The sequence below is a fragment of the Pyrus communis genome, chromosome 16 (assembly GCF_963583255.1).
Source record: "Pyrus communis chromosome 16, drPyrComm1.1, whole genome shotgun sequence".
NCBI classification, from domain to species: domain Eukaryota; kingdom Viridiplantae; phylum Streptophyta; class Magnoliopsida; order Rosales; family Rosaceae; genus Pyrus; species Pyrus communis.
This window is the reverse complement of record NC_084818.1, coordinates 7,843,875-7,868,731: the sequence shown is the minus strand read 5'-3', so window position 1 is coordinate 7,868,731 and position 24,857 is coordinate 7,843,875. Positions and strand designations below refer to the sequence as shown.

Below are 24,857 nucleotides of genomic sequence, written 5' to 3'. Positions count from 1 at the left end.
ATGGGATATGTCTGGAGACGTGGTGATGGTCCTCTCACAGTCTCACCGTCCGGTGACCAAATCATTGCACAGGATGATTGGAAGGGCCAGCCGGTCCTCGTACGTGGCATGCGGTGATTTGTTGGCCTACTAACTAGGGTAAATCTGGGGCGGTCGTCGGCGGTGATGGTGGGTTCATCATATTCATGATCACATCAGAAACGTGATTTTTGTGCTCTATATATTCATTTATTAGAAAAACGATAAGCATGTAGCATTCACTAGTCTATCAGTTTTATTTTATTTTTTAAAATATTCATTTATTATATAGTTTTTTAATACGATGTTATAGCAGGGAGTTTCGTGGTTCCATTTTTTTAAAAACAGAATTCATGCATTTAAACTTTTGCAGAAATTTATGTTTGTGATGTGACATTAACAGATATTTTATGTGTTGTAATATGTGTGAATGAATTTTTTGTTTTTTTCCTTTCTTAGCCGCAAATATATGTGGTTATGAAGTCGTGGTAGAGTTGTAGAAACATGTTGTTCTATATACTGGACCTTAGCTCCATGCAATAATATACTAACATTGCTGAAACTATGAATGAAAGGTCATGATGATAAACATAGTTGTGATATAAATCTTAGATACATGTACTATAGAATATAAACAAATGAATTTTTACAAGAATTTTTTTTAGTAGGTCGGGAACATAGCTTGGTATACCAAATGTCATATACAGTTGATTGAAAACTTGAAGAAATTTTCTTTTTTCAGCCAATTATATTATAAACACTTAGTGTACCAAACTATGTTCTCAGCACACTAAAAAATCTCACTTATTACATCAAAAGGTTAACAAATCGATTCTCCTTCATTATTATTGTCAAATCCGGAAAATGATCCTTGCAGGATTTTTTTCAAGGGGATCCTAGGGATCCCGTGATCGTGATCGTGACCGTTCATCTTATATCTTACGGTTAGTTTTCGTTATGTACTATTTGTATTTAATTTTAAATTTTAAATTTTGAAATGATTTCTGACCGCACGATTGATCGTACGATGTATGATGAACGATCACGATCACTGAATTTCTAGGATCCCCAGAAAAAGGATCCGAAGAGGATCCTTTTCCGTCAAATCCAATCATCAACTAAAGATTGCCAATTTGACAAGGCAATCGTGTCTTCTGGTTTAAATCGGGTGGATGTTGAAACTCCATTCACCTGCTTCATTCTTTTCAATCTTTGTCATTTCCCTTCTTTTTGGTCTTTTGACAAGACAACGAGAAATGAAGAGAAACAAATCACAGTTTACCAAACATACCAAAAAAATAAAAATAAAAAAATAAAAAATAAAAAATAAAATCCAACATTCTCAAACTCTTAATTTTAAGTATTATTCATTTTTCCTTATTAGGAAAAGCGTCCGATATTATGTTGTCGTTAAAAATTACATAGAAAAGTTGTTTAAATTGTGCTTACAACATTCGCGCATACACATACACATGTAAATAACTTCTAACATAAAATCGTCAATGCTAAAAAGGTAAAAAGTTTATCTATAATGCAATAGAATATTTCTTTTTAGATCAAAGTATAACTTTGCATTCTTTCAATGAATCGGAGTATCCAAATTCAAATATAACATTTTTCTTCTAAACTCAAAATCATATAATGATTTGAGTTTACGTTTAGTAGCTTCACACATTAGAGAGGTATCAAGGTTAACTCAAAATCTATATATGTTTGAACCTTCGAGTCATGTGCATTAATACTAAAACAAAAAGAACAAGTCTTAACGTCACCACCTTTGAATCGAGATTAACTCGAACTCTATTCAGGTCATTTACCGAGACCACCATGCCCTTGTTTGTGAATTTAGGCGTTTTTAATGAAATATATTATTTTCTTCATAAAAAAAGAAGAAGATAATTTACATTAAATTCATCTAAACTACGAAAAAGAAGATTTTGAACCTATAACATAGTGAGTTGAAGTGGACGATGAAATATACGGTTAACCCTAAATAAACGTGAGAGTTTGAATTTAACAATTAAATTGGCCTAATCATTCAAAAGCATGAACAATTGTTGTTAGCAACGGATATCTGCCTTGGTGGAATGTCATGTGCTTTGATGTTCGAGGATCAAATATTTGCTTCGCTGCCCGACCGACCAATGACATATGGCTTTGTCTGATCTGTTAATCTGTGCTTATCTGTCTTCTGATTCGTTTTTGTTAATCCACATCAGATTGTCCACTAATTAATCAGGACATGTCACGGTAATGGTGGATAATAACTAATGATTAGCGAGGCCAAGAAAGTCTGCGGCTCTCATCACTTTGCACATTTTATTAAATTAATACACTTAAAAACATCATCACCATTTTATAATTAGTTAGGGTTTGCTAATTCTGGGAATCACGTCCCTTCCACTTCTCAAATCACTATAATTAAATAAATAAATTATGGGAAAATGTTTTAGTCAATCTGTTTTTTATGACAATAACATGTTTTCTTGGAAATTCTCTCCAACGGTCAAGGATGTCTCTTTCTCTTTGAATGATTAATTTGTGTTGATGAAATGGTACAATTAATTTTTATTTTTTGTGAAGATTTTACTATCGTAACACGCTTAGTAGCGGATTTAGAATGAAAACATAAGTTGGGTTGAAGAGTTGGTTTAAACGTTACAAATGCGTTATAATACAGCATTGACCATGTCTAGCCTCGCATGCGAAGTTTTATCCTAACACTAAGACGTTATCTTTATGCAAGTATTCCTAATCACACCACCATTTTTAAGTACATAAGGATAACTTTGTAGCGACACCCAAATTTCCCCTGTTATATTCAAAATTTTCCTCTCATATATCCCCCATTTGGGAATAACGTATCTTGACCAAATAAAATCAACAATCGAAATCATTCAATTTATTAGATCACTCCAAAAAAATCGAAGTGGAGATTGTTTAATCATCTAAGCGTATCAAATAAATGGACAGTTAATGATGAATATGTTAATTGATATCTACCCGCTGATCCGTTCTATACATTTAAATGACTAAATAACATAAGATTCAAATGAATTTTTGTGTAAGTGATTTTCAAATAAATATTAAAAAGTTGAATGACTTTACAAAATTTGTTGGGTTGAGATACGATATTTGCAAGAGAGAATGAGTTCATTCTCAAAAAGAAAAGTAAATACTAAGTACGTTTTTTTATTTTTGACCATCAAATCGAATAAATTAAATAAAAAAAAAACATTCAACATCAACCAGAGTTTTTAAGGATAATTATAAAGCTTGTTTTTATTTATTTATTATTATTTTAGGGTGAAAAATGAAGCTTGGTAAATGAGCTGGAAAGCGACGCCGTATTCACTTGTGTCAATGTGCCTCTATTATATTATCCAGTAAAGCCAAAGCATGAATGGGTCCCACTCCCCTGCGGCTGTTTTATTAACGTTCAAGAACCGCCAAGCCATCTCAAACCACCCATTTCTCAGCCTAACTTCGCTGATTTTCCGGTGAAGCAGCCGTCCATCACCATGCGATCATCCTTTGTACCTACGCACGGCTCACATCCCTCCACGTGTCCTTCCAAACCAGCACTTATTACCGTTTCGTGTCCACCCAATACGAGAGCGCCACGCTCGCACGAAAGTTCCAAAAAGGCCTTCGTTTCCGTGCGTCTGCTCGTGGGTACAGTGAGTCGTCTGCCCCGACCAGGGTTACTGACTCACGAGTCGAAGGGACAGCTGTGCTCTCTCTGCTGCACAGTTGTGCTTTTGGCTCGTCGCGAGTTACGACTCACTGGGTCATTTTGCACGTGCTGCACTGTTCTCTTGTGTTTTTTCTCCTGTTTTGAATGAGCGAATATCGGCGCGTGGTTTTCAATTCGGATTCCACAAGTTTCCTACTTTATTTTGGTGCATGTCAATACTGTTGGGACGTGTAATTCGCACATTTATTTTTATCTCTTATATTTTTTTTGAAATTTTTTTCTATTGGATTGATTGAATTGGAAGAGATCAATAGATAAAAATAATAAAGATGTGTTTGATGTAAGAAATTGTGTGTAAATAACATTATCCTTAACGCGTATTTGGCTGGGTTTTTTTTATTGTTTGATACCATAAATATTTTATGTTACCAACATTTTTCCATGAAATTTTTTTTTCACTATTTTGAGAAAAAATATTAAAAAATGTCTTGTAATAGTTTAAAAACTTATAGCTCAAGTAAGTATAAACATCACCTTTGTATTTACAAATTATAAGTTAATTTCTTATTTTAAGTATTGTTTATCAAAGAGTGATGCTAAGTAATTGAATACCTAATTCAAGAATTTTTTTTTTATCAAATCCAATACAAGCTAAAATTTTAAATCACATTTACAAACCATGTGATGTATCGTCAATAAAAATTAAGCAGGTTAATAACCGATTAAGTAATAATTTAATTATTAATAATTACGTTATAAAATTTGTAAAATATAACTAAATAAGTGTCTCTCTGGCACTATCATTTTTTAAAATATCATGTCAAGTTCGGTTGTGTAGTGGAGCTCAAAATAGTGTTTAATACCAAAGCTTCATCATCTTGAAACCGATGCGGGAGTTTTCCCAAAGCAAAACATTTCTTATATTTTTAAGAAGAAAAATCGAGATTGTTGTAGGTGAGTGGGAAGAACAGAGAGAGAGAGAGAGAGAGAGAGTTGAAGTAAATTTAGTGGAAGGTGATGAGGTGGGCTGTGTAGTAAAAAGCCAGGTCACACATGGTCGGTGAAAGCGAAAAGAAGACACAATAGTATTAGTTGGTGGGTTCACTCCACATAATTCAAAATTTCCAGTAAATCTAATTCCTAATCTCTCACCGCACCATATATACCCCCTTTCTCTCCCTCTCCCATACCAAAAAGCCTCTGTCTTTCTTTGTTTCTCCCAAACTCTGTGAACCTTAAGCTTTGTTAATGGCCAAGGACATGGAAGTTGCAGAGAGGGGCTCCTTCTCAGCCAAGGACTACCACGACCCGCCGCCTGCGCCGCTCTTCGACCCGGCGGAGTTCGGCAAATGGTCTTTCTACAGAGCTCTCATAGCTGAGTTCGTAGCCACTCTTCTCTTTCTCTACGTTACTGTGCTCACAGTGATTGGCTACAAGAGCCAGAGCGAACTAGATGCTTGCGGTGGGGTTGGGATCCTGGGGATTGCTTGGGCCTTTGGGGGCATGATCTTTGTCCTTGTTTACTGCACTGCTGGGATTTCAGGTCTGGTTTCTCTTCTGGCTCTCTCTGCTTTTATCTCTACGTATATAAACTAGTAAAAAGTCGAAGTCTTTGATGTTGGTTTTGCTTGTAAAATACAGAAATTACCTAAGAAGTACATTTTGGATGTGGGTTTTGTGATTCTGCTTGTATAATACAGAAGTTAGCTAAACAGTTTATCCTTAAGTGGGGTTTCTGTATTTTTTTTCTTGTATATATATGTAGAATTTAGCTAAAAAGATGAAGTCTTTGACTTGGGGTTTGTCTGATTTCGCTGCTACATGTAGAACTTGTTGAAAAAGCTGCTTTATTTTTTCATGCGGGTTTAATTTGTGGGATTTAATTTTGCTTATACATGGGTTTTGTAACTTTTTATTGAACAGGGGGTCACATTAACCCGGCGGTGACATTTGGGCTGTTCCTGGCTCGGAAGGTGTCGCTGGTGAGAGCTGTTCTGTACATGGTGGCTCAGTCGTTGGGGGCCATAGCCGGTGTTGGGCTGGTGAAGGCTCTCCAGAAGAGCTACTACATCAAGTACGGCGGCGGTGCCAACACACTTAGCGATGGGTACAGCACCGGAGTTGGATTGGCTGCTGAGATTATTGGCACCTTTGTGCTCGTTTACACCGTCTTCTCTGCCACTGACCCCAAGAGGAGTGCTAGAGACTCTCATGTTCCGGTACATATACACCTTTCATCTATAATTTGCAATTACCATTTCGTTGTACTAATCTTTATATTATATGCATCTAGTGGCTTTGTTTGTCTCTCGTATAGGTGGCTTTCATACATGGGATTTTTTTTTTTTTAATCAGAATGGTTATTCAATACTCTAGTTTCTGTTATAAATGTTGCGATTCGAGTTTAATAATACTTATCTTTCGAAAAAAATAAAAAACAAAGGAGCTGAGAAAATTAGAGAAAATCTAGTGTCTTGAGAAATTTTGAATAAGAATCCACAAGCATGTCTCTTTGGGATTCTAATTTTTGTTTGCTTTTATTTTTCTTGAAACCATTTTAATTTAGGGAACTTTTTTATTTGAATTCATCACATGTTTATTATTATTTTTTAAAATTTAAATACTTTTTGAAAATGCATTATTTAATCACATGTCCTTGTTTTTGAAAAATTTGACTTGTGAAAATGCAATATTTTTTTAAAGAGCTAGTAAATGCATTAATTATATATATATATATATATTTTTTTTTTCCCTGTTTATCACATTATTTACTTTAAATTTTTTGGTTTGTTTTGAACAAGTGCATGATTTGTTTGGTACAAGACTTTAAACTTCATTTAATAAATGGGACAAAGCGGCCTGTATTTTTCTCTAACTTATTGTGGAAAAATTATACCCTTATTCAACCATTATTTAACCTTTGGACAAGGTTAGGTGTCCCACACACTACTGCTAATCCTTTTAGGGTTTTGTTGTACATATGTTCATCACATATAGATGTTCTTAATAGGATCATATTCTTGTGGTTTTGGTTATTATACCCTTTGGGCAAAATCTTGAGTTTACTGTTCCTTTGGGGATATTGCAACGGTTACATAGCACAATCTCGTCAAATATTACATGTTGCCCTTGAAATTATTAGAACTAAAAACTCTTTTTTAAGTCTCACGGCAAAAGATACATTGTTGAGAATTGCATTTCGCAAGTAGTGGATTGCTTTGACGATTTAGGGTCTCTCTCGTCAACTCACTCAAACCCTCTTCCTCTCATTGGTCTAGCTTAAAGAAATAGCATTTCCCTTATGAGTAGGGTGAAAAGAATGAGCTGGGCCAACTGTTCTTTTCTGGTTAGCATTTCAGGGTATCATGCAATGCAATAGATGCGGAAGTCACCTAATTTTGTTTGCTTTCAACAAGTTGCTTCAACTTTTTCAATTATTTTCTCCCAACTTCTCACCTTTCCATCATTCCTAACGTGCTATGCCTTCTTCTAGTATCGTCATGAATCTTGACTCACTCGAGGTCTCAACGTCAATCTGTGGGCGCTTCACATTCATCTGAAGGAAAACCTCGTTTAACAACCTCAAAAACCACTGGTTTAGTTATTGTCTAATATTAAAAAGTTGATTAAGGTCTGATTTGTTTCTCGTGTTAAACAGTTCCAAACATTTGATATGCTGAGTCAGAAATGAATGAAAGTTGTCTAATTTTGTTTTTATTTAGCTTCACAATCACGGGGCATGTCTTTTCTTAGTTTTCTAAGTACTGTTTTAGTCCATTTTCCAATTCCTCCATACTGTTCCAAACCGTCCTGTTGTCTACATTTTATACATGTTTTACAATTGTATATATTCCGATGGAGATTCTTAGTTATCTCTGGTTGTATATCTTCTCGTGTCTATCTCTAAAGTCACGTGTCTGAGAGAGACATGAAAGAATATACAACCGGTTGCATGGTAGATTCTCTCGTATTCTAGGTGGCTAAATTGTGGACTGTTGTGAATTTTGAAGGTTTTGGCTCCACTGCCAATCGGGTTTGCCGTGTTCATTGTCCACTTGGCCACCATCCCAATCACTGGCACTGGCATCAACCCTGCTAGAAGTCTTGGACCTGCTGTTATCTTCAACCAAGACAAGGCTTGGGATGACCAAGTATGTATTCCAATATTAATTATTCATCACCTTTATATTATTATTATAATTTTTTAATTTTATATAACGTAAGATATTCCGGAGCTCCACAGAATTTTCGCTAATATATGTTCTTGTCTACTCTTTTGTTGGTTGCAGTGGATTTTCTGGGTTGGACCCTTCATCGGAGCAGCAATTGCAGCCTTCTACCACCAATTTATCTTGAGAGCAGGAGCTGTCAAGGCCCTTGGATCATTCAGGAGCCACCCGAGTGTTTGAATTTGAATATTTTCTGAGAATGTGATGGGATTTGGAAAACAATGTTAATTATTATGAAGGGTCATATTTATATTTAATTTTGCTTAACTTATGCTTTGTGTATGAAGGTTTCATTTGGTCCTCTCTCAATTAACTTTCCATCAGAAAAAGGGGCTGAGAGGCCATGAATTTGTAGATAGTGTCACGAACTTGCCTTTGAGTTTACTTCAATATCATTGCCATGTTCTCAAGAGTTTCTCCATGTTTTCTGCTTTCTACTCATATCATGCTTGAAGACAAGTGCTTTTATAATTTTGGGGTCACTTTTGCTTGCTATATGATGGCTCAATGAGCTCCACTTGAAGCTTTAGTGGGTTGAGCACTGTAAAAAGCAGAAAGGCGAATGCTAGTTTTGCATCTAGTAACCAAAAGCAAATACATTAAGGGTGGAAATATGGGGAGTTTGGCACAACTCGCTATAAGCGCTTGTAAGGTTTGTTAATTTTTTGTTCCAAACTAACTTAGATATTATGCGTAGCGAAATATGGAGCTACAGGTGGATAAATTACGGACGAGCCTTCCAAATGCATATGTTGTTAAAAGGAATTGTACCTAATTGCCTTATTTCTTCAATGAGGTATCAGGTGGTGTGAAACACACGTGAAATGTTGGTTTTACACGTGGCAAATTTATGAAATTTTGATTTTACACGTGGTAAATTTGCTATATTACTATAAAAGAAGATAAAGTTACAGTCTCATGCCAATAATATCAATGACTCGGGGTGTTTATAAGCTTTCTAAACTTTTCGATTTAAGATATTTCTTCAAATCCTCAACCACTCCCGTTTAGAGATAATCATAATCTTGCAAATCTTGGGATGCTTGATTTGGTTGATCAAGTCATGGTCTCATGGAGTCTGCTATATTTGTCCGTTGGCGCAAATACACGATACAACTCGTTGCCTTCGCTTTCCTTCTACACTCTACTACTATCTACTACCTCACCCTCTTCCCAAGATTCCCAACAACAAAATCTAATCTATCCCAACACACACCACATAATATATATATATATATATATATATATATATATATATATATATATATATATATATTATGTGTATGTATATATTATATGTATGTATGTATGTATATTATATGTATGTATGTATGTATATTATATGTATGTATGTATGTATGTATGTATGTAGCTGTTAGTGTGACATATGCGACTTTTAGTAGCTCATGAAACCTCAAATCCATGAATGTGGACGTCTTGTCTTCCAATATCTGTATATGGCCGTAAGGAAGCCGTTTAAGAAAAGAAATCTCCGATTTTTATAAAAATGGAAATTAGTTGTAGAGCCCTCAACATACCTATTTTTCAAGTTGCACCTCATAAATTATCCTTGCAAAACATTGGCCAAATTGAAAATATTTGAGGCGTCTAATTAAGTACAAAGAAATTGACTAATACTTTATTTTCTAAGAAACATTGAAATTTCATCGTGATAATTAAATAGGCAAATAGTTTCAGATTAAATTGAATTTTTGAAAAAATGATCTATGAATCAAGACTTATAAAATAGTCGATTCAGATCATTGAAGTTCGACGTGGAGTGAGTCCTATCATTAGTCTCTATTTACCCAAAAATGGGGATCCTGGGCCTGTAATATTATATTTAACTTAATTTTTGGTTTTTTTTTTCTTTTTTTTTTTAATTGTGCTTGTAAAATTATTTAAGTTTAAGATGTAGATGCAAGGATTGGTGGTAGTTGCTCTCTCACTCTCGTACATTAGTCATGTGTGATTAGAAAGATAGATAGAAATGATATGAAACATAGAATATGTAACTGTATTTTACACTGTATGGTCTGGGAGTCAATTGCAAAATGAATCATGAGGTTCTAATTTTTGTATTTCATACCACATGGTTTCTAAATTACATAAATTTAACATCTCTGTCAATTTCACCTTGTAATTGGACGTTGATTAAGCTCACATTTTATGCACCCATTGAGCTTCAATTTCAATGTTTAGTAATTTGTACTCTTTTACTCTTTTAATTCTTTTATGAACGTGTGCTTAAAATGCAAGCCCAATATATGTCACATCAGCAATTAATGCTTAAAATGCACAAAATTAAAACCTCGTGGCTCATCTGCAATCGACACCAAAACTTGTGGAGTAACCTGCAGTTAACTCGAGATAAAAATGCTCACATTGATGTAATTAACTGAGAGGGACCTATCTGAAAAGCAAATAAGCAAAGCAAACGGTGCTGTGGTGTGCACGCTTCTATGATTGCCTGTGGTAGCACGGCATGCAAATGCAATACTTCAAAGTCAAGCAACCACCCCCACCTGCAATTCTATTTAGCAAACACTGCCTGCCACTTCCTTTTCAGACTTCAACTGCAAAAAATTACCAACAAATTAATCAAATTTTCTTATGGCACCCATCACCAACCTCGTCTGCTTCCTTCTCACTCACTTTGGTTTTCTCTGGACACCCACGTTGCTCCACAACTTCAGGTATGAAAACGTCATTGAGCTTGAGCGATATACATTCCAAAGTTACAGGTACGAAAATCCCTTCGGTCTCTCTCACTTGGGCATTGGTTTTGCACACCCTGAACTTGCAACCCTTATCTAATCTCATCGTCTGCAGCTACCAGCATTTGATTGTTGTTCAATCTTAATCAAGACATATATGTGTGTGTTCATATGTATACATGCTCAAAGAATCAAAGCTCCACATGACCGGCTGTGTGTGATCCCCGTCGATGAGTGATCATGAAGGCCGTTCATCGTTTTTGGAGCTGCAGTTGGTATTGTGATCATAGCAAAACATCACCGTAAATGTACTGTTATGATCAGGAGAAATTATTGTATGTATCAGATACGCAACGTGGCATTCATTTCTGTTGTCATATGGTGCATTGCAATGTAGTTTTTAACTTAGTTCTTGTGGGTCTTATTATTTGCTTTAATTGGGATTGATATTGAATGTAACAACTTTTTATTTAGTACATATTCTACACTAATCGCTAGGAGGAGGGAAGTTCAAACCCGAAATACAATGAGTTGAAGATAAAAACTTTAACTGCTGGATCAATTCCCGTTGGTTCTAAGGGCTGGTTTGGTATTGCTGTGCTTTGAAAAAAAATTGCTTCTGCTGTGCTGTGAGAATAAGCAGCTGTAAAATAAAGCAGCAGAGTGTTTGGTAAACTTTTTTGTAAAAGTGCTTTTGATAAAATAAAAAAACAGTATTATAGTGTTTGATAAACTTTTATGTAAAACAGATGTGAAAAAAAAACTGATTTTTCAAAGCTGGGTTTTGCAGCTTTGTGTTTTTGGCTTTTTTTCACCCAAAACTGTGAAAAAAAACTGAAGCTGAATGTTTATCAAACAGAAAAAAACTCCCAGCTTTTTTTGATAGCCATTTTTTTTCAGAATCATCACAGTACCAAATTAAGGCTAAATGTAACAAGTTTGAGTGTATTGACTTTTATGCTTTAAATAAAAGGGGTAGTTAACTTGCCTTTGAAGAAAAGCAATTAAAGAGCTAATCACTACACTTTACCATCTCTAGTTTGGCCACCAAACGACACATCACTATAAATCACCAACAAATCTTGATTGAGAATTTGAGAGTAACACATGCATTTATCTAACGGACCAACTCTTTCCACGTCATTGTCAATTCTAATTCATCATCATAGAATCCGGATTCTCGCCGAATCCTCTTTGTGAGGATCTCGGGAATCTGTGAATCGTGTCCGTTCATCGTACATTGTGCGGTCAGAAATCATATTAAATATTTTTATTTAAAATTAAACACAAACAGTACCTGACAAAAATTAATCGCATAATATACGATAAATGGACACGATTCACAGATCTCCAAGATCTTTATTAAAAGGATGCACAGAAGATCCTGTTGGATCGTCATACTCCAAGTCTCATTCACTTGTTGATCCAAACCCATTACTTAACACAGTTGTCCAACTCCAAGCCTTCTTTACATCCCATGCGGCCATGCCCAATAAAACCACACATGACCATCCCCCAATCCACAGAATGGGGACGCCCATCCACTCAATGCAATAGGCCACATTTCATTACATGATAGTATTATTCACGCATTCGTTTTTATTTTTTACACATGTTCTTAATTTTTAGTTATCGGATTGAATAAATCGAAGAAGACTAATGATAAAAAAAATTAACAAGAGTGTGTAGGGTAAAAATGAGTGTGTGAATATCACTATCCTTTGTTACATAAAGTATTTAGACACTTGCCTTTAGTCCTGAAGGGAATTTTCTCATCTCAATGATAAATTATTGCGTGAAACTAAAACGCTGTCAAAAGCTATAATTATTATTTTTTTACGTGTAAATAAAAATTGATACCAATATCATACCAAAAGCATAACCTCGTTGTCTTTTCATATCATAACACGTAAATTATTTATTGCATGAGCGTATTTTTGTACTATACAATAAAATTTTCATTTCAATTTAGTCATAATCACAAATAGGTTTTTTTTCTTTTTTTTTACTCATGAGCATATCCTATTCTTATTTAGGAGGAAGGAAATTTGAACTCGGTAACAAGGTTGGTTAAGTGATAATCAATTAGAATATAAAGATCTTGAAAAAAACTCAACAACCGCATTTTTTCCAAAAATTATGATCTATCTCTCCGTTTTTATTTGTTTTACTAAGTTCTTACCACATCACATGCTTCATAAAATTCATAACTCTGTTTTGAGCCCTATTAGTATTTTTCTTGAATTTTCAAATTTTCAACCTAAAGTTTCAATAAAAATCCTTATGGGCCTTGTAAAATGGTTGGATCACTTCTAAATCATTTGAAATATCTTCGCATAAACTCAACAATTTCCTCTTTTCACAAAAATGTGAGCTATAACTCTTGATTTTTTGTTGGGTATCGATAACAAGTTTATAGTTAGTTTCATAAATCGAACATAAGATATTTTACTTGTGATAAAAGTATCGGTAAGTTATTATCTGCTCAACAAAATGAAGGCCAACGACGTCGTTGGGGAGGAACGTGTCGGTTCTGCCAATCATCCGACTTTGCTCAGGGAGCCAATTATTACGCGTCCCTCTTCTTGTCGAAACGTACAGTCCCCTCCATTTCCTCCGTCGTCGAAGACCACCAGTGCACAAAAAGAGAGAGAGAGAGAGACATGCATCTATGGCCGTCGGCGACGATCAGAGACTCCTTCAAGCTCGATTACCTGAGGAAGCTCGACTGGAACCTCCAGAGGATGAAAAGCGAGAAGGAATCACAAAAATCAGTCAAGCAGAACCTGCTCGACGGCAAAGACGGCGGAGCCGCCAAACAGTTGGATAGCCCACGAGGCCAAGTCAACGGAAAAGCGGCGGACTTGACCAATCCAAAGGCTCATGGACGAGATAGAATGGTCGCTGGACTCTGCGGAGAGACTCTGATGCTTCTTTCTTGCTGCTTCTGCTGTGGAGGTAAACTTGAATTTATCTCAGCCCCTTTTGATTTGACATGATAAAGTTTTGAAATTTGTGTTGGAATTGAAATTTTATGATTTGGGTTTTGTTTATGTGAGCTTCTTTGGTATTGTATGTGGGGAATTAGTGTTTAACTTGGGTGGAAAATTGGGGTTAAAATCGAATTCTTTGAGGGATGTTGTTGTATAATCGTTGCTTAGGGAGTTCAATGTGGCATTCTCTTAATTATGTGTGAGAAAGAAAACTTATTGATAGTGTAGAATAGGTATTCGGAATTCGAGCAGTGTGCCTCTGGTTTGATTGCATTTGGACACAAGATGATGCTGAAATCCTGTCATGTCTTTTTTGTTTATCGATTAGTTTAAGCATAAACTGATTGTTATCAAGGTCGGGTCAATCTTTTTGTTAGAGGATTCAAAGATTCTACCTGCTTTTGTGAGCCTGTAAATGGTGGGCGGGTGGTGGCTTGTAGCCTAAGAATTGATCAGCTTGACAAGGATTCTTGTCACAGTCGTTTTATGTAGAATGTTTTTAGAGTACTTTGTTTGGAGAAGCTGGTAAAGGAGGTGACTGGAGGACTGAATGAGATATCATTGATGAACGGTATCAGCAGATTAGATGCAAATAACTTCAAAAGATTCAACAAGGAGTGCATGTGCTGTAGATTAACATGGGGACTTTTTTTCCGTAGAGGTTAACAGTTTTTGGTTTAACTATCAGTATTGTCATTTTGGTTTAGTTGATTTGATGCTGATTGGGGCTCTATTTGTATATCAATGAAATCTTTTCTATCCGCTTTGTCAATTAATAGTCGATGGTCTCTTCTGATTGGTTATGTCCGCTCATATCCTTTTTTTTCCCAGCAGTTGTCTTTCAGTTCATACACTAACCATTTTCCGTTTGCCTGTGCATGAACAAACACCAAGCTGTGTGTTCTTCTTTCTTAAAAATACCAAGTAATGACTTGATCTCGAAATTCGATCATCTGATATGAGGGTTTTCTTCTTTCAGCTTGCGCAGACGAAGAGGCTGATCTCATCTTTTGACAACGAGTCTAGGAATCGAATGTCACAGACAATAATGTACAGTCTTTATTAGGTGTGGTCTTAATATGTAGAGTCTTCTCTTGGGGGTATATGTCAACAAGACGAAGATGATACAAGGAAAAATTGTAATTCTTGTTTCAACTGTGGAGCAGGATGTCTGGACCTGTATATTGTCGGGTGCTAATACGACGCTAAATGCTTGTACTGCTAATTTTCTATGAACAGAATAACATTGTTTACAATTGGTTTTACGGTGAAACTACATTTTTTTTCATGGTATCAGAAGCAAGTTGCCCCGCCTAATGATGGTGTGTCCCTTGGCCCCGCTTGTTGGGTGAAACCCCTTGGCTTTACGTGGCTGCCGATGTATGGATTTCCCATGTGTCACTTACTAATTGGGTCCCACATGAGGTGGTGTTGAAATATCTCACATTGGTAGGATGGGAGAGAAAAGAGGAGTTTAAATATTCGACTAACACTGCCTTTTTGCGATAAAACCTGCACTTGTTGAACTGTGCATATGGTAATTAACAAGTTTGAGACAATATCGTTACTGTTGGAAGTGGGTCTTTGACCTATCTTTGATAACTTGACAATGTTACAATCTGAAATTCACATTCTATGCATAACTGGATTATCTGATGGGCGATCAACAGTAGAGTGGCAGTAGGGTTGGTTTGACATATCTATATAGTTAAACCCCCATTTGTACTCTAGTTTCATCGACTATGAGGGTGTCTCGTGCAATTGAAGTTAGCACAACACATCTTCCAACAACTATAATAGCATCAACACGCGACTGCCGCTAGCATAACCCTTTAGATTTCGCACCTTTGAACGATTATGACAACTCTACGCACCTTCGAACAATTAAGACAAGTCTAAATGAGACCGACACTAGCACAACTCTATAAAAAGCATTGCAATGCATTCATCCAGCATTAATATTGTGACCCATCACACCCACCCATCACAACCAACTTCAAACCAACACTGCCCAACCACCAGGCCCAGCACCAAGAATAAGTAACCCACCCAGCGCATTTTGGCAACCGCAAGTTCAAAATGGCGCACCCGATTGCGGAGGCGAACGAGCAAAGCCCCTTCGGCGCGTTAACTCCGGAGGCCTTCTATTCCCGCCACAACGTCTCACACGCCTCCGAGTACACCACAAACCCCCGAGGCCTCAAGCTCTTCACCCAGTGGTGGACCCCGCTGCCTCCGACCGAGATCGTCGGGACCCTTGCCATCGTCCACGGCTACACCGGCGAGACCAGCTGGTTCGTCCAGCTCACCGCCGTCCACTTCGCCAAGTCCGGCTTCGCCGTCTGCGCCATCGACCACCAGGGCCATGGATTCTCTGATGGACTCGTCGCTCACATCCCCGACATCAACCTCGTAGTTGACGACTGCATCTCTTTCTTCGACTCGTTTCGTGCCAACCACGCGCCGAAGAACCGCCCCTCGTTCCTATACTCTGAGTCCCTCGGCGGCGCGATCGCCCTTCTCATCACGCTCCGGCAAGGAAGCGGCGCGTGGGACGGTCTCATCCTCAACGGCGCCATGTGCGGGATCAGCCCCAAGTTCAAGCCGCCGTGGCCGCTCGAGCACCTGCTCTTCCTCGTGGCCGCGGTCATCCCGACGTGGCGGGTGGTTCCCACGCGTGGGTCGCTCCCGGACGTGTCGTTCAAGGAGGAGTGGAAGCGGAAGCTGGCGCTGGCGAGTCCGAGGAGGTCGGTGGCGAGGCCACGCGCTGCGACGGCGCTTGAGCTGCTGAGAGTGTGCAAGGAGCTGCAGGGGAAATTCGAGGAGGTGGAGGTGCCGCTGCTGATAGTCCATGGCGGCGATGACGTTGTCTGCGACCCCGCGTGCGCGGAGGAGCTGTACAGGCGCGCGTCGAGCAAGGACAAAACGCTCAGGATCCATGAGGGCCTGTGGCACCAGCTGGTTGGCGAGTCCCAGGAGGATGTGGATTTGGTATTCGGTGAAATGGTGGAGTGGCTTCGTACTCGAGCTGAACGCGCCGCCGCCGCGAATGGAGGTGGTGGTGCCTAGTGTAGAACTCTAGGGCTTGGTCCTTAGTTTAGCTGAACTTGTAGGAAGGAAGAAGAAGCATATGCAGCCAATGAAAGGATGACATGTCACTTCAAGTTTAAATAAATGGGACTCTTTCGGATTCAAATATACTGAGCTGCTGAGCAAAGGATCTGAGCAGTTGAAATTTGATTCAACATTTACAATTATTATAACTTATAGAGAGCTTTCTGTTTGTAGCCGTTGGATAAAATTTCAACGGTCTGGATCCTTTACTCAGCAGACTCAGTTTTATTGGTCTAGAGAGGATTCAGTTTCAAATAAATGTATTAGTAATTATTTAAAAAATTTATATTGCTTCATGTGACTTTCATAAAATGTTAACTCCTAGCTAAGCAGGTTAAAAGTAGTTGCATTTGCATTCGAGGTCCCTCGCTCAAATTCCTCTTTGTTTCTCGCAGTTTAGAGTAAATTATCCAATCGTTTGTCATATGAAAAAGGTTCAATACCCCAAATTCCCAAACCTTATTTTTGGTCCAATTAAAGGGATCCAAATTTGGGTTTTCGCTACTATTAGATTAAGGGTTTACGAGGGTATGAATTTGTAGTTCACGTGTTACGGGCATGTGACGTGTGATGTGCATGTATTTGAGGTATCGTGTTTGAGTCCCGCTCCTTTATTATCTCTTGCATCAAATAAATGAAAAAAGATTAACCTTGTAAGAATAAAATTGAATTGAATTGATAAAAACAATACCTTAGAATAGGTCATACAGCATATCACCCACGTTTCTTGGGCAATATGAGAAAATAGAGATCATTTTTCTGCAAATAATTTACCATATGTTTTGTTTCCACCATAGAAGATGAGTTTTTCTGCATCTACTCCTTTATTTTTTTGTTGATTTTTAGTAAAATAACAATGAAGGACGATGGATTCAACCATGATGTAGATTGTGCACCAAGCAACGAAAAAAATGCAGTCGAAAGAAGGCGTTCTCCAGCGCTTGAATAGGATCTGCAGATTTTATGAATTGGCTGTAATGCAGCTAGAAGGGTGTTTGAAGTTTGTTCGACCAGAAACAGGCAGCTACGCTCTCGAGAGCAGCCACGAGCAGCTTTTAGAAGACCTGTCTGAAATCCAAACCCACCTTCAAGGGCAGCTTAAGGAGTCTCAGCTGGCAATCAAGGCAAAGAATTTGGAGTTGGCTTCGCTGCGTGAGAGTAGCACGAATGTTAAGCTCGAAAGAATAACTAGAAGTGAGCTGGTTGAAGAGTACATTCTTGATAATAGATTGAGTGGGGATGATGACGAAGATGATGGTTGTTGATGGCCAAAATCGGCGAGGATTTTGGTACAACAGAAAGTGTGAAGTTTGTGACCTTCGCTAGATTGCTCTGGTCATTAGTGTGGATAAGTATGTAAACGAATAAAGACAGGGAAGCAAATAACACAAGATGTATCGTGGTTCACCTCAAGTTGAGGCTACGTCCACACTGGTGTTGACTAAGTAAATGTGTGGATTACAATGGACAAGCAAGGGAGCTCTCTGTGTGTTGCCCTTTGTGCTTCCCTTTGTTGTCTCTCTCCCCTAGTGAGTGCGAGGGAGCCATTTTATAGAATAATGGTTTCCTCCCCTCTTACATGAATCATGGGCTAAGTAATGAAGTCCAAATACTGAGGCCCAATATATGGTACAACAATGGTGATGGTGGTGATAGAGATAATGAGTTTTTCTCTGAGTTGAGGAATTCAGTGGATCAGCAGGTTTTGAATATCAGGCAGAAGCTCCAGCCGGATTATAAGGACAAGGAAGGAAATCCGGAAGTAGTAGAAGGTGTGACAAGAAGAGGATCGAGCAGATGGGTTCAGACACTTGGATCTTGCTTTCGGGAAAATGCAGAATGCCATTTTCAAGTCTGATGTCGGGCCAATCGAGCAGCAATGGAGATGCAGTTTTGAGAAAGAAACAATGTCTGTTTTGCTCAAAGGGTTTATGACGGATTTCCAAGAAAAAGAGAATCAGGTTTCTCTTGGCTTGAAGGAGTATTGGTCCGATTTGATGAATGAGGTTGCAAATTTGCGCCACAAATTAGTCTTTCGTAGGTCAGAATGAGGTGGAAGTGAAAAGTGTTGATTCATTGCAGACGAGCATTGGAGGCAAAAAAACATTCACCAGAAGATTATAGTCATGGAAAGCTGGAAAAGCAGCGGTCTTTAAAGGCTAAAGAGTTAATGCAGGAACTCCATGAAGAGGTAAATAAAGACGAGGGAGGGCATTATGTTTCGAAGATAATAAGGAATCACTAGTCCATCATCCGGAAGAAGAGTGCAGAGGCAGAGGAGCCGAATTTGCTGATGCGAGGAATTCTTCGACAAAAGTTGAATTTGTCTAGCAAGAGAGAAGAGATGGGGATGCAAGAAAACAACTTGAAAGAAAAGGTCCAAAAATTTATTTTAACACTAGACAAATTAAGAGATTGTAAGTTCCGTCACAAGGAAGAAACTCTTTCGGACCACAGGTTTCTGAAGTTTGATGCAAGTCGCGACAAGAATTTGGAACGTGATACTTTGGAAGATGGATGGGAGAAGATGGATAAAATACCTTATGAAGAACTACAAAATGAGCGGATGAAAGTGGAGCTAGAGCAAGAAGAAGAAGATATGAGAGCCGTGATAACGGAAGGACCTATGTTGCTCTTCTTGAAGGTATGATAAAACAAAATGACATTGAGTTACAGGATTATGAGTTAGAGAATGCGATTTCGAAGGACATGTGCAAGGTTCTCCTCACAGAAGTGGTCAATCAATGGAAGGAGAACATAGAAAGTGTCAGCAATGAATCTCGAACCAGAGAAGATATATATTGCACCATCATACGCGAGGGAATCACGGATTATGGCTCAAATAGTAAGATTACATTAGTACAGTGTCAGGATTTGAGGGCTGCAAATAGTATATTCCTGGAAGGCACAATGAGAGGACGTATGCTGGACCCTTTTGCAGGAAATGTGTAAGGAATGGAATGAATGCATAGATAGCTATGAAACTGAAAGCCATATTAGACAAGAGATAGAACGGCTTACCACATCCGAGACCATCAAAGGTGTAGTTAAAACCGCCAAGGATGAATTGGATCATACTGTTACTACACAGTTTATCCGCAGAAGGTTTTATAAGGGAGGATGTCTATACGGGTTTCATCAGAGAAACCATGAAGGAGTGGAAGACGAAGTTTAATTTCTTTTAAGATGGAGAGTGTCATTACCAAGAGCCTTCTTATTGCCAACCTAAACCACACGAAGAGGTTCAATTAAACTCATCTGTTTCTTTATCTCCACCTGCCCTCAGATTTTCACAAATCACAAGCATTGGCTGATTTTGAACACAGAACGAGCGACAAGTTGGAAATGAACTTTTTGAGGTATTGTTCTATGTACAAGTCATTCCTCACTCAAGCTTTAATTTACTTCTAGTAGGCTTCTGGTAGACTAACCAGATTGCAATCCTACTTCTTTACAGATTGGACAAGATGAAGGATAGTTTTGATACACTTGTCAAACTTGTATCCTCCTTGAGAACAATTCATTGGGACACTTTTACTAGGAGATGTCATGATCTTCGGAAGGCTGAAACTGGGGTTCTCGGCTGCTGTAAATTAATATTTTCGGTTTTGATTAGTTCATGATTAAATCATTTCAAGTTTAATATTGGTTGATGTGTGTCATGAATAGGTTGATCTTCTTGGTGATCAAGTGGATGACATTATGTGATCACTCACCAGTTCTGCAGCACTATTCCGATGTAAGCAATGTTTTCTTTTCGCCATTTCTTGTATCGCAAGGTTCTGTTTTTACCGATGCTTAAGTAATCCTTTCCATAATACACAAACTTCTGTTTTACTTTGGAAATGTGAATTGTTTATCGCCACTCGATTTTCCTGTAGGTCTCGGACATCTCACAGTTGATCAAGGCGGAACTAACTGGAGTTGTGAATGCATCGAAAAATTGACATGTCCATAGAAGAAAAAGAAAAAACGAACAGAAACACAAGGCTGCAGGAAAAGACAGTAAGAAACCAACAAGGAAAACAAAATAAAAATACAACATTTCTCAATTGGTCGGCGAACTATACTATGTTTTGAGAAGATCAAACATCAAGACAAAACCCAGGCGGGCGATTAGCTCTCATCCTTGGTTTTACCTTGATAACTTCGTACCAGGTTTTTTTTTGCCGTCTGCTTCTTGTCTTTTTCTGGTTCTGTGAAGGTTAAACAGTTATAGTTTGTGCATATATGAACCTGCATTTCAAGTTCTTGATTGCTTTCTGTACATCATCGAAAACTCGAAAGCTCTCTCATGGCCAAACTGCTTCATTTATGCTCCTATTGTGTCCTAGTTTTGGTTCTCTATGTCAAGTTTGTGACTTCCTTCAACCAGTTAGGATTGGGCGCACCACGGCCTGCGCCCACTGGAGGGCGAACGACATCACCATCATCATCACCATCACCATCACCACCATCACAGCCACCTCTGCCACCATCACAGCCACCATCACAGCCACCTCTGCCACCATCACAACCACCATCACAGCCACCTCTGCCACCATCACAACCACCATCACAGCCACCTCTGCCACCATCACAGCCACCTCTGCCACCATCACCACCGCCTCTGCCACCATCACCACCGCCTCTGCCACCTACAAATAGCAAAGGGTCTTCAGGAGGACTGAGTGGTGGACAGAAGGCAGGGATAGTGTTTGGAGTGCTGATTGGGGTAGGACTGATCGGGTTTGGTGGCTTCGTGTACAAGAAACGCCGCGCTAACATTAGACGGAGACGCTATGGAGCTGCAGCCAGGAGAAGCTTTCTTTGATTTACAAAAAATTAGAGTGTGGGATAGGAGACCAACATCAACGTATACCTGTTAATTCAAATTTTGATTTGATTGTTCTTTCTAAATATCGAAAAACTTGCATTTGCAATAAAATTTGAAAATGTCGTACGACTTGTTCATGTCATAATCTGAGTTATGGACGTGTTGCAATTTGTAATTTACAAAGAAAAAAAGGTTTGAAACAATGTATCACTTGTAGTTTAATTCCATCTACTTTCTCATCTAAAAATTTTGTACGTGATTTGCACACGACTCACTCTTTTTAAGAGTATTTTAACGTTTGAAATATCGATACAACTTTGTCAGAATATTGTTTTTCAGGTGGCATTTTCGCCTAAAATCCCAGTGGTGCAAAATCGTTCCCTAGCAATGCACCACGTGATAGCTTGCATTACAAAAACATGTGAGACTGGTTCTCATATGGCAACTTAATAAGTGTCTTTGACGTAGAAATCTCTCTTTCATACATTTGTTATTGTATTTCTGGTTCCTCCAATCAATCTAACTTGTTGTCATCCGTTTCTTCCTCATTTGGCCTAAATTCCTTTAAATTTGCAAGTTCCTTAATTTGGTGTCATTCTTCCATTTCAATTCAGTAGCGGTGTGTGTGGTTTGACGTGTTTTTCTCTAAATTAATTTGGTGTCATTCCTCTTCACTTGAAAATGAGAGGTCTTAGGTTCGAATATCGTGGATGACGAATTCGATACCAAATTAGGCTACCCATTGTGTGGCTTAGCCGAACTCCCTCTTTCTTTAATCTAAAAATATCGATGTACTAAAAAAAAAAATTAGTCTACTCCTGTCGAAATTAGTTTGAATATATATGAATGCCCCAAATTTTTACAGACTTTAGCCTAAGAGAAATAGTTTGACCCAACAAGAAAAACAACCTTAGACGAGCCAACCATAAAGGAAACATCCATAAGCGTCAAGTATTTGGGCCCATTGGACATGACAGCCCAACTCATCAAGAATGTCTTAGGCATATATAGTGTGTTCCAAAAGTGGGTTCAGAAGATATAACAGACACTAATAGCCTTCAATTATTTCAAATTAGACGATTATCATCTGTTGATGTATCTACCCGACTCGTAAAATAATCATGATTCGTTTCATGTTTTGATTATTAGTTGTAAATGTAAGGAAACGATTGCCAGTAACTATTGTTTGCTTTAGTTGGTGATTATCTAATGTTGATCAATGTGAATGACTGATAATGACGTTCATTCCCTTCAACACTGACGATCATCTACCCATGTTGTTCATAGGGGCTTGAAATTGGATGTATTATCTTCATGAAAAACATGATGGTAGTAGATTACAAGCACTAAGCAAAGCAATAAGGAAAAGTGGAACACTAAAACGATGTGTTGTGAGTATTAGTGGAACACCAACACTAAAACTGTCCTTCCCTTACTTATTTTAAACAAATCACAAATATTTTTGTGGATAATACATAAGGGAACTGCCTAATCAACAACCAAATAATTAATTAAATTATCTAATTAGATAAAAATTGTCAACTCTTGGAGGAGACATAAAGGAAGGAACTATGCTTAACAAAGCTAATCAATCTCTAATTCAGGCTTTTGGGGCAAAAATTCCATAAGCAAATTACTGTTTTCAAAGACTTTTTCCCCCTTTTCACATTTTTCTGCTTTGAATTTGATTGGCCCTCCTTCCACAATCAGCACCTTTTGAGGTTTACAAGCAATGACTGTTTTTTGAACCATAAGTAAATATTATTTTTTGTCCATCAGATTAAATCTTCTGCACTCATTTTATGTGTGGCCTTTATGTGATTTTACTAATCGATTGATATATATTAAGTTTATGACAACAAAATTAATGAGAAATTTTTTTTAGTATGACCGAAGTATGAGATAGTATGCGGTATGCCACATGATATTATATAATTGGAGGAATTTTTTTTTTTTTTAAGTGTCCCTTCAATTGTATACAGACATATGGTGGTGTACCAATCTGTATTACCGTCACGCTGAAAAATCACACAAAGTTAAGGGCGCGGACAGTGGCTTCCCAATAAACACAAAAATGTGAGAGGTCATGGGTTTGATGCTCCAAGCTGGTGAGTTTGTTTGACTGTGGCCATAAGGAGGGTGAAATTCCCCATAGCCCCTCCGAACCCTAAAAATGATGAATAACCGTGGTTTGTCACTGATCGTTCCCCTGTTCACAGAAAAAATTAATAAAAAATGTCACACAAAAAATAAGTACAATGTACAAAAGATTAAACCCTTTGTCCGTATTGACTTAAAAAAGTCAATAATTTATTCAAGTTGACAAAACCTTGTTGTAGTTTTATGAAAAAAAGGCAGAATAAATAAAACTTGGCTTTCTGCGTACACGTGTGCTTTGTATTTGAAAATATTACACTAACATGTTTCGAATAATTTCATCCATTTGGTCACCTCTAGTACAAGGACGACTACAATGTTGCAAGTTGGAGAACGATGAAAGGTCAGACAGTATGAGAAAGTACATAGATTTACGTAATCCAAATCCAGCAATTAAGTTGTCTATATCCACTTAAGAAGTACGGATAACATTTTCTGAACCGAATACCACGAACAAAAATTACCAAAACCGAAAGCATCGAAACCCAAACTTTTTTGTTCGGTTTTGATTAGCAAATTTTGGAGCGGAGATTAGCCGCCTAGTACCTAGATGGAGTCTAAACAGAGCAAGGGATAGATTTTTAGAATAATGGTTTCAGGTCAACTCGTTGATGGGTTGCGTCGTTATAAGTTAACCTAACATAAAACAAAACATATCAATGAATCAGGTCGTTATCGGGTTATCTGTTAAAAACTCATTAACAAACGAGTTTGACACGACACGATCCATTAAGATATCACGAATGATACCAAAACGGCACAAACAAAACAAACACAATCCGTTTACCAGGTCTAATTGCAATAATGATAGAGAGCACTTTTTTAAAAAGAAGTATTTATCTTGTTTATGTCGAATATCAATGACTAATAATTAACGAGCATATATAAAAAGTAAAAAAATGTGTAAATATCACTTTACTTTTACGAAGAAAGAGTGCTTGTGAAATCTGGCATCACCGGAGGGGCAGCCCAAATATGGTCGTGGACCTCGTGGTTAATCGGTGATCATTCAGTCAACTTCCTCAACCAATTGTCTCCATCCTATACGACAAAGAAATAAAAAGATAAAAAAACCTCTGTGATTTTTTGTTGTTTATTAATTTATTGCTAATGAGT

At 37.8% G+C, this 24,857-nt stretch overlaps 2 protein-coding genes and 1 pseudogene across 2 annotated transcripts; all 3 read left to right on the top strand.

Annotated features, from left to right (window-relative positions):
• The first annotated feature begins 4,874 nt into the window (after positions 1-4,874).
• Positions 4,875-8,356, top strand: LOC137720535 (probable aquaporin PIP2-5). Its single transcript, XM_068459620.1, has 4 exons — positions 4,875-5,258; positions 5,639-5,934; positions 7,726-7,866; positions 8,005-8,356. The coding sequence occupies exons 1-4, from the start codon at positions 4,964-4,966 to the stop codon at positions 8,122-8,124; spliced, it is 852 nt and encodes a 283-aa protein (XP_068315721.1). The 5' UTR covers positions 4,875-4,963; the 3' UTR covers positions 8,125-8,356.
• A 7,252-nt stretch (positions 8,357-15,608) lies between these two features.
• LOC137720390 (caffeoylshikimate esterase-like) lies at positions 15,609-17,064 on the top strand. Its single transcript, XM_068459455.1, has one exon. It carries the CDS (start codon positions 15,734-15,736, stop codon positions 16,721-16,723), a length of 990 nt encoding a protein of 329 aa, XP_068315556.1. The 5' UTR covers positions 15,609-15,733; the 3' UTR covers positions 16,724-17,064.
• Positions 17,065-17,634: 570 nt separating this feature from the next.
• On the top strand, positions 17,635-20,715 carry LOC137719737 (WPP domain-associated protein-like; annotated as a pseudogene).
• Positions 20,716-24,857: the final 4,142 nt, after the last annotated feature.

Excerpts from the sequence above, each read along its gene's own strand:
- LOC137720535 (XM_068459620.1), top strand. The coding sequence starts at position 4,964 with ATGGCCAAGGACATGGAAGTTGCAGAGAGGGGCTCCTTCTCAGCCAAG. Across the intron at positions 5,259-5,638 it reads CTGCACTGCTGGGATTTCAG|GGGGTCACATTAACCCGGCG; the intron begins GTCTGGTTTCTC and ends TTTATTGAACAG. Across the intron at positions 7,867-8,004 it reads ACAAGGCTTGGGATGACCAA|TGGATTTTCTGGGTTGGACC; the intron begins GTATGTATTCCA and ends TGTTGGTTGCAG.
- LOC137720390 (XM_068459455.1), top strand. The coding sequence starts at position 15,734 with ATGGCGCACCCGATTGCGGAGGCGAACGAGCAAAGCCCCTTCGGCGCG.